Genomic DNA, 10441 nt, shown 5'->3' with positions numbered 1-10441 from the left:
TAAATCTGCTGTTTTCACTCGTTTGTGTATTAAATAAACAAGAAATAAGAGAAAAAAGATGAGTGTTAGTTCGTGAAACCGAAAAAGCTGCGAACCTGTAAATTTTCGTTTTCACGAAGTAACACTCTTCAATGTATTTAACACGAGGAAAGTGCAACTTCAGTGTATTTAACACGAGGAAAGTGCAACTTCAGGTCAGCGCGCGCGCGCTCATACAACTTGTTACAAGAAGAGTGTTACTTCGTGAAAACGTTTTTGCTCAATTATGAGCAGAGTGCGCGCCATGCACTTTAACACGGTGGAGTGTTACTTCGTGGTGTCGGTGACGTAATATCTACGTAACGGTGGATCAATGTTCGTTACATGCGTGTATTTCCGAAACTGTGTGATTGAAGAATTTGAACCCGAATTAAAGGGAATATACATCATTTGCTTTAACTGTAATTTTCAAAAAAATGATGGAATTGGGGGGTTGGAAATATATAGCAAATATAGTTACACTGACTTTTTGAGGTTTTGGGTTCGAAAATGCTATAAAAACCAAGAAAAACAATCATTTTCCTGTAGTCTGGTTCCCTGACTCCATAAGAAGAAACAGAGCAGTTTACATACATTTGGGAATTGTAAGGTCAAAGAACCAGTCTAGCTGGCTCGTACCCGTTCATAGGTTGGTAATTGATTGCAAACAAGTGCGATGGTCAATTGGGGCCAGTATTTGAAAAATTTGGTCAATTGGGGCCAGTATTTTTCCAACGCTGATCGGGCGATCAGCGTTGGAAATTGATACAAAAATACCACTTTTCTTGAAAATGACAGGATACCAGGTGCCATGATTTTACAGGATGCTTTACACTGTCATTCACTAACAGTCCAGCAAGGTATTTAAAAATGATTTGGTAGTTTTATTTTTTGATGTTTGCATTAACAACTGAATAATCTCTCATTATAAGAATCGATCATCAAATTATTGGAATTATACTATAAACAATCATAAACAGTTATTATAAGGGAAAAAGATGCCCTAACTATCCCTATCCGGCCATGGTTTTTCCCCCAAATTCGGCTTGCCGACGCTTGACCGTTTACACGCGTTTGGATCGCGCTACAAGATGGCGCCCTCTTAAATTAGCGGTGGCACTTTTCTCAACACAGCCGCCCCTAAACTGCGAGTAGCAGTTTACAAAAACATCACAAAAGGTTTAACAACAGGTAAACAACAACTACCAAAGGTGCCAAAGATATGGCAAGGGGTAAAATGCAAAAAGGTTAAAGGCAACTGGTTTAAAGACAAACAGGTAGAATTGAGGTTAGGCATAGACTTGATAGATATCAAGTTTTAAGTTGGTAAGGCCTCCTGAGGCTCGGGCCTGAACCGTCAGGTGGGTTGACATCTGGCTCGGCTGGCAGACGGATGAGGCGGCCAACAGGGCGGACGTATTCTCGACAATCAGCCTGCAGTTTGACGGCGCGTACTCGACCATCAACCCCGGGTAGCGCCTCGACTACCTTTGCTAACGGCCATGAGGCACGCGCTTGCTGAGGATCAACCATGAGGACTACGTCGCCGGCTTTCAGGTTCTCTGCTGCACCTCTTTATTTCTGACGGGCCTGCATGGCAGGTGAGTAGGACTGAATAAATTCTTTCCAGAACCTTTGCATCAAAACCTGGCACTGCCTCCAGCGGCGGCGACTAAGTACGTCCCTGTCGGGATACACCAACTGAGGAGGCGCATGATCAAGCCGCCCCATGAGCAACATAAAGGGCGTTATAGGGTCTGGATCAGCGACATAGGATGAGATGTAACTCAGCGGTTTCGAGTTGATCAAAGCCTCAACCTCTGTAAGACTCGTGTACAAGATTGTTGGGGAAACAGTCTGGTTGCCAAGAATCGCATAGTGGGCTGACTTCACAGACCGTATTTCCCTTTCCCAGGTTCCACCAAAATGAGGCGCAGAAGGGGGATTGAACTCGAAGCGTACCTGATGCTTGGCAAGCTTCTCATTGAGACTGGGAGTCTTGGCTTCATAAGCGCTTTTTCATTTCGGTTTGGCCTCCCTTGAAGTTGGTCCCATTATCACATAGAATTTCATGAGGAGTTCCACGCCTAGATCTGAAACGATTGAAGGCAAGCAGAAAAGCAATAGAGTCAGTCAAAAGACTCTAACAAGTCAAGGTAAACAGCCCAGGTCGTCATGCATTTCCAGATGATTCCCCAGCGTTGTTCACTGCGTCCTCCGATGGAGACATGAAAGGGTCCGAAACAGTCCAAACCGATGGAATAGAATGGGGGTTCACTGATCCTGAAACGAGCAAGCGAAAGATCTGCCATCCTTGGTACTGATGGTCTTCCTCGTCTCTTCAGACAGCCAGAGCAACGGCTCTGTAAGCCACGGATAGCTTGGCGTCCTCGTAACACCCAAAATCTGCGGCGCAGATCAGCCAGAACTGTTCCAGTTCCACAGTGTCCCAAACGGGTCAAGCACAACTGGGTGCTTCACTGTCTCATTCAGTGATTGCGCCCGACGAAGCCTTCCTCCAACTCGGATGAGATTACACTCGGATTGAGCTCGGGGGAAAGGCTGGAAAGACGGCTCTTCGGGGACACGTTTTTGTCGGCCTGAAGAGCAGCAACTTCTTCGGGAAAGCAGTCAGTTTGTACTCGTTGGTACAGTAGACCCTCAGTTTTCAAACGCTGATCCGCTGTCAGAAAGTCAGGCTTCAGCTCTCCCTTGAACTCACAAACAGCAGCACAATAACCCTCAACTAAGTCGTCCCAGGAGGCATATTGGGTGAGGTCGACGGCTGGACCAGGCTTGGCTGAGGCGACGGTTTGTGCAGTGAATCCCTTGTGTTTGAGTTCAGCATCGGCTTCCTCATCTTTAACATGTGTCGGAAGCACTGGCCACTGCTCCTTTGGGAGGAGCAAGAATGGCGGAGAATGCCAACGACTGCTTTCACCCAACTGACTCAGCTTCAACCCTATGGTGAGGTCGTCAGCTGAATTGTTTGCTGAATCTACGTACCGCCACACTGTGTGGTCAGTAAGTCTCTGAATTTCAGCAATTCGTGCTCCAATGTATAGGTTGTAACGGCAGGACTCTGACTTGATCCACGACAACACTGTTGTACTATCACTCCAACAAGTGATTGGCATCTTCATCTTTATTTCGTCTTCCAGCAGCTCCACCAACTCGGCTCCACAAACAGCTGCTAGGAGTTCCAGGCGAGGTATGGTCTGGACACGCTTTGGAGCAAGACGTGAGCGGGACAGCACAAACCTCACACTGACATCGGACGACGGAACTGTAGCTCTTAAATAAGCCACCGCACCATATGCCTTTTCAGAGGCATCGGTGAAAACGTGTAGTTCATATTTGACATGGTCTGGCTCAAAGCATATGGAGCTGATTGTCTCATTTAGGGCGCCGCCAAGGATGGAACAGAGATAGGCGTGTAAAATTCGGTGCCGAAAAGGATTTGTCATTTTTAAATCACTGTATGGTGCTCATTTTAAGTAATCTGCACAATTTGTTCACTCGGTATCTGAAACTACAGTTATTCAAGATCATTTCGTGAGAAAAGTGTAAGAAACTGTGACATTTTTGTGTTAGTACATGTATGCTTGAAGTTCGACTTGCTTGTTTTAACCAAAACACGCGTAATGTTTATGGGTCTTTCTTCAAGCAAATCACAACACTATCTTCCGCGCCGTGTCGTGACCCATCGAACCTCATTATACAATTTGTTCACGCGGCATATGAAAGAATGGCTCATGAATATTCGATTAATATTGGAATAAAAGGTCAATATGCAAATGTTATGTAGGTATATTTTCCTTTCAAAAGAGGTTCACCGTACCGTGTCATTGATCGCGTTTCGGGGACATCCATTACCATATTTGGTCATATGGACTGTTTCATTTCTTTGAAGGATTTATTTTGAGAAACTAAACAGCCAACTCATTTTAACATGAGGTTTCATTGAAATTATCCTGCATACTTCACAATGTGAAAGCTTCGACAAGTTTTGCATTGTCCTAGGGCCGGTTTAGGCTAGGCCTAAGTATGCGTGCAGGAGCAGAGCTAATGCTATTCACCCGAGAGTAGAATGGAAGTGACCATCTGACGACATACGCACAGCGGATGCATGGAGTAACGTCGCTGAAACTAATAAAAGGTCGGGAAACACTCACATTTATCAGAAATTGATGCACTTGCCTCGATGTAAATTAGCTCGCCGGCTTTCCAAGAAGGCTGTGTGGGTCTTATTTTACAAGTAAATTGTCTTGGAATATATGGATGTCTCAAATTTGTGTAAAAAATGGGTGGTTTTGACACACATTTCCGTCTGTTTACATGCCAAATCCATCGACACGTTCTTACATTGCCATGAACGCGCGCGCGATGCGCGCACTGACTGTCGCTCCTGATTGGGTAAAAGTACGTATCCAGGGTGAGCGCTGTACAAATAAATAGCCCCCTCTATCGGCTATCCCAAAGAAGGAATGAGACAATCGGTTCCATATGTGAGCTGGGATGTAGCACCTAGGGAGGTGAATACTGGATAAATCCACTACACAATAACTACATAGCTCCTGCAGCAACATCTTGCCTCTGACTACATAGGGCATAAGGTATCCAAGTGGGTCTTTGCCAGCACAATGCATGACATTACTAAGTACAGTTCGTCTGGTCGGAGTTGGCCAGTCGTTTAGAGAGAGCTGGTACGTCAAAGCATCATCCCTAAAGTTCCACCTCGGCCCCAGGGCTGCTTCTTCTGGGGAATTGCCACTCAGGTTGATCCAGCACTCTGCATTGTTGAAGCGAGCTTCTAGAGGGAGATCACTCACTACAGAGGGGACATTGCTGGCCCACTTGACAATAGGGAACCCGCCCAAGCCTAATGATGGGACCAACTTCTCCACCAACTCCTTCGCTTCTCCGGCAGTTGGTTTGCCATCCAAGCAGTTATCAACGTAAAATGCTTCCAGCACACTTCTGGTTACGTCTGGCTCCTGGATCATATCTCTCACATGTTTCTGGAGAGCATAGGTGTCGCAACAAGTGCTGCAAGTTGTCCCAAAGGGTAAGACATTCCACTCCACTTCATCTGGGTCAGCAGTGGATCCAAGTTCCCTCTAGAGAAAGCGAAGCGCTGATCGGTCTTCTTCAAGGGTGAGGACACAGTGAAACATGTCCATAATGTCTCCTGAGATGGCTACAAGGTGTCGACGGAACCTCAACAAGACTCCAACCAGAGTGGAACCAAGTGTGGGGCCCGGGAGGAGATGATCATTGAGAGACTCGCCCAGATATTGAAAGGTGCAGTTAAACACCAGTCTGTGTTTACCATTCTGCTTGACAACGTGGTATGGAATATACCACTGGCGCTGGGTGAATTTCTCTCTACCCTCGGTTGTCAGGGTGCGAACAAGTCGTGCCTCTTTTAGCTCTTCAATCTTCTTGCGGTGGACATCAGCAAGATCAGGGTCCCTTTGAAGGCGTTGTTCATTTCTTCTAAGAGCTGGCAAAACTGAGGATGCTGGACTGGAGAATGTGTCTTCATCACGTCTCCACAGGAGTGGTGTTGCTACCCGCTGGACACCATCCAACTCGACAAAGGTAGAGGTTGGATTCCAGGATATCTACGGCTCTTTGATCCTGCTTGGAGCGGGTCACCTGCTTTCGTTCATTGTACATTTGTACATCATTTTGCCACATCCTGCAGACATTCTAATGCAGGACCTCATCGGCTTCACGCCTGGTAGGTCCTTGCAGGTGATTCACCTCACCTACACGTCTCTAAGTGAGCGTGGGACCTTTGCACTGCCCAACCTAATTTGGTTCGGACAGCTACTGGTGCCCCCTCTGGGCCAAAATGGCTCTCGACTGGGACTATCAGGTCAGGTCTGTCACTGCCAAGGAGCATCAGAGGACGGACATTCCTACAGTCATGAAGAGGAAGGTCCTTTAGGTGAGCCCATTTTTTCTGCAGATCCCTAGCTGGGACTGAATGCTCGGACAGCCGCAGCATTGGGGATGAGAAGACTTGGGACAACAGAGTCTTGTTGTCAGGGTCATCTTCGGGAGCGATCTGGAGCTTCAGCAGGGTTCCTTGACAGGGGGTACACTCCTCTCGAGCAGTGGCTATAGGCATCTCTGTGCCTTTGCCTTTAAGACGGAGAGCTCTGACTGCCTCTGGTAACATCATGGTAAAGTTGGCAGCATCATCTAGAAGAGAGTGAGTCTTCAGCTGGGTCTCGTCACCGTTAAGGATAAAAGGAACGATTTTCATGCTCACATCTCTGGGTCGCCACGGATTACCATTACTGTAAAAGGCGGAAAAAATGGGATTGAAGTTGCAGTAGTAGACTCCGTAGCCTGGTTGAGCGACAAGATTGTGAAGGAAGGTGAGATGGAGTTGATCACACTCCCGGCAGTATTTCTTCAAGTCGCAGCTCTGACCTTCTTTGTGCAGGCGTGCACACTGCCAACAGCGACGACCATCTTTGATCCACTTCAATCGCTCTGCTACTGTGAGCTTGCCAATCTCGTTGCATCGGGATAACCAGTGGTCATTTTTGCAGTGAGGACACAACTTCCTGAATGGCTGCTTTCCACTGCCTGGTGACTGGTTGGCAGATGTGTTTCGATTGCTGCTACTTTTTCCAGCCGACTGGCTTTGGCTCTTGTTTCCACTCTCGGTATGGTAGGTGGACACGCCTCGTCGACGATAGTCATGGTTACTTTTGGAGCCGACTCGTAGGCTGTCTTCAAATGGCACCTTTTTCCGTGCAACGGATGCAGTTTCCTTTAACCAACGGTTTAGGTCGATCAAGGAAAAGATATGTATGCGCTTAGCTTCCATTTGCTTCAAGAAAGCTGTTTGGTGCTGGTTTGACAGTCGACCATACAGAACGCAGGCGGTGGAGTTAGCTCGAAGCTCCGCCTGTCCCTCGGGAGCGGTTTCAAGTTGGGTGATGAGGGTGGAGACTGCTGAGGCAAATTCTACTTTTCCATTTGAGTCATTTGCTGCTACTCTCGGCCACGCGGTGAGACGCTCAATTTTGGCGCGAATGAGTACACCTATGTCACCATAGAGTCGCTTTAGTGTTAACATGGCCTTGGTGAAGGGGATTTAGTCATTTTCCAGTCCAAAAAATATCTTTTTGGGGGGCTGGCCACGCTGTACGCTGCAGCTTTCGCGTAAAGCATTGCTTATATTTGCAGACTAAGGTTTGCCGCTAAGGAATTTTGTAGCCTATATTTGGCCCTTCGGATGGTGAGAGATTCGGTTCCCCCAAATTGTCTTTGGAAACAAGTTCTGAGTCAACTTTTGCATGTGCAAGATAGATCTCGGCGTTCCGCAGTTGCAGTTCGAGTTCCATCTGCCTGGAAAGGTTCTCCTTTCTCTTGAGAAGATGTTGTTCCTCATTCAGCGATGATACACTGTAAAAAATTGCGTTATTATAACAGTTGTTTTTCTGTTGAAACTTCTGTAAATTTACAGTAGATGTTACTGTTTTCGGATTTTTCTGTAAATCTACCAATGTGTTACTGCCTACGTACAGTTTTCTCCATTTCTCCGTTTGGTTACGGTATATTCGCTGTTAAACTAAAATTCTGTGGACGCACAAGGAACATCATGTTTTGAACAAGCCCCCGTTCTGACTCTGTTAGAACACAGTCACATCGCTGTCGGTCAACCGAGAATCATCTTTTTTATACAGGGTTCGGCCGTATCGCGTGATTTTTCCCTGGTAGGCGGTAGTAGTGCAACGTTACTGTGGCATAAACGCTTAAGGGTACCAGTATGTTGTCAAGGAAGGCGCGCGCGGGAGTCGGACTATACAGTGCCATACAACTTCCCGTGGGTCCATGCGTATGCGTACGGTAGCATCTTGGAGCAAAGTTACTTATCCGTTTCTGCTTACATGTTTGTATTTTGTATTGTAAATGACTATTACTCTCAAGGAAAAGCGCTATATAGAAGCGGTTTCAGTTTGTAAGCCTGATTGTCAACAACACATTTGAAAGTTGCCTGGTTGTCATTGCAGCATGACTCGCCGTAAGCCAACGTGCAAGTATCTACATTCGAACCTTCATGGGTTTTATCGATAGCACCGCCATTACATGACGTGTTACAAGTATCTGCATGTGAAGTACGTTCATTATACGAGAATATCTGTGTACTGAGGCTCACAGAGGACCTGTCATTCGCAATCCTCGATACAAACATGAACACTTTGTCGTTCATCGGCCCCCATCAAATAATCACCAAGTTTAAACAAAAACAACCTGTTGTTCAGCAACAGAGAGTTGTTTAGGAACAAAAAAAACAGCGAATATGCTGTTAGGTTACAAAACGACAACACTTAATCATCTGTTGCAAAACAGTAGAATCCCCTGTAATTGAACAATATCAAATAAAGTAGAATCTGCTGTTAATGTACAGAGAAAAAAGAAACAGTAGAATATACTGTGCAAAAACAGTAACTCCTGTAATGCCAATTGACAATAGAATCAACTGTTAATGAACAGACATTTTTTTAACAGTGTAGGCGTTCGTCGATCGCGTTTTGCTCTGCTTTTGATTTCATCTCGATCTCCAGGCGGAGCTGGGCCAGCGCAAATTCTTGCTGTCGCAGGTGAACATTCTTCTGTGACCGCTGCGACGAAGACGCATGGCTGCTGCTTCCACTCTTGGACGATCCTTGGACACTGCGTTGCTTAATAAGCAGTGGTATGGAAACATCCGGTTGGATTTCTACAGGTGGTTCTGCAGCATGGGATCGCAGAACTCGGCGTTTGATATTTGGGTCAGTTTCCATGTTAATCGCCAAATAACTGTCAAGCTGTTGATTGTGAAGCTAGGTGTATGCGCGAAAAATCACGTCTGGGTCACCAAAATGTTATGGAATGGCAAAGAGAGAAAGGAAATGACCGTTGGAGAGACTGGGCGTAGCAGAAAACTTTGAATTTATTATCAAGTTCTTGGCTTGGAAAGTACACACAGTATATGCATGAGTGATGTAGATGAAAAGCCTTGGTAGGCACGGTGGTAGCCCTTGTTAAACACTGAGGAGTGCCCATCATAAGCCCGTAAGCCCATTTACACTGGCAGTGGTTAGCCCGTTCTGAAGGGAAACAATGAAATAATTAAACAAGGGCAAGAAACACGATGTCGAAAACCTAAATACATGCACATGTACATTCACTAATATATACGTAACGGTGGATCGATGGAATTATTGGAATTATACTATAAACAATCAGAGACAGTTATTATAAGGGAAAAAGTTGCCCTCACCATCCTTATCCGGCCATGGTTTTCCCCCCGATTCGGCTTGCCGACGCCTGACCGTTTACACGCGTTTGGATTGCGCCGCAAGGTGGCGCCCATTTAAATTAGCGGTGGCACTTTTCTCAACAGTGTCCAAAAAGAGTTATGCAAGCAAATATTCTTAATTATAATTAAAGGCTTCCAGTGGTTAAAATAAATCAGTGTATTGAATGCTTTCTTTAAAAAATCCTAGATGACTACAATATTGCGTAAGTAAAGAACCCGGATGCGGAAAATATTACTTTTGATATTGTCCTCATCCGGGCATTTTCGGTGGTACCTGCATGATCTAGAGCGTAGAAAGTACTGTTGTCAGCCAGTCAACAGATCAAAGCGCTCGTTACACGATACAGTCATTGTTGCGCCTGCACCTCACCGCCGTTTCCCAGCTGACAAATAGTTTTGCGCACGCACGGCTTTTGCACGCATGCAGTGCGCCCTCTGTTGACGAAATTCGTGTGATGAATATTCATGAGCGATTCGGCGATGTAAACAAACACAAAACAAACTCCTCCTATGGCAATATAAATGAATATTCAGGATATTTTGTGTCGATGACGACATGCCAGGGTCATGTGATTCTAGCTGACCTCATTTTATGCACGTTCGGTCGATCAAGCGACGTGAAATCATTCGCAAAACAAGCACCTGTCAACGGCATCTTACCGTGAGTTTTTGATGTATTCGTGATTGTTTAGTAACTTTACTCTTCATTTACTACATTAAATGAATTTTCCTATAGAAAAATTGACTGCACCAGATATATTTAACCTCTTTTCAATGATTGAATCGCAAAATTGGACGAGCAAACCCTCCACAAGGGCGGATCCAGAGGGGGGGGCCAAAGGGGGCCATGCCCCCCCCCCCCCCATCACCACCATCTTTTCCTCAAAAAAAATATTGGTTATAGTGGTCAGAAATTGCCTCAGATCGCACCACAGAGCATCTAGAATCCAAAAAAAATTTGGGGCCCTTAAGTGGGCCCCGAACCCCACGCCGTAATTTTTTTTGACCCACTTTTTGGGAGGAACCAAATTTTGTTTTGGGCCCCCCAAAAAAATTGTGTTCTGGATCCGCCCTTGACACGCCACATATTGC

At 45.8% G+C, this 10441-nt stretch overlaps 1 protein-coding gene across 1 annotated transcript; it reads right to left on the bottom strand.

Moving 5' to 3' along the window:
- Window positions 1-2507: 2507 nt before the first annotated feature.
- Window positions 2508-5024, bottom strand: LOC119733658. The gene is made up of 2 exons (XM_038207056.1): window positions 4467-5024; window positions 2508-3338 (listed from the first exon to the last, which is right to left on the bottom strand). Exons 1-2 carry the CDS (start codon window positions 5022-5024, stop codon window positions 2508-2510), a joined length of 1389 nt encoding a protein of 462 aa, XP_038062984.1.
- Window positions 5025-10441: the final 5417 nt, after the last annotated feature.

The sequence above is a fragment of the Patiria miniata genome, unplaced genomic scaffold (assembly GCF_015706575.1).
Source record: "Patiria miniata isolate m_02_andy unplaced genomic scaffold, ASM1570657v1 HiC_scaffold_26, whole genome shotgun sequence".
NCBI classification, from domain to species: domain Eukaryota; kingdom Metazoa; phylum Echinodermata; class Asteroidea; order Valvatida; family Asterinidae; genus Patiria; species Patiria miniata.
The sequence above is the reverse complement of the archived record's forward strand: the minus strand, read 5'-3'. Positions and strand labels throughout refer to the sequence as shown.

Excerpts from the sequence above, each read along its gene's own strand:
- LOC119733658 (XM_038207056.1), bottom strand. The coding sequence starts at position 5,024 with ATGATCCAGGAGCCAGACGTAACCAGAAGTGTGCTGGAAGCATTTTAC. Across the intron at positions 3,339-4,466 it reads ATAGAGGGGGCTATTTATTT|GCATATGGTGCGGTGGCTTA; the intron begins GTACAGCGCTCA and ends GCCTCTGAAAAG.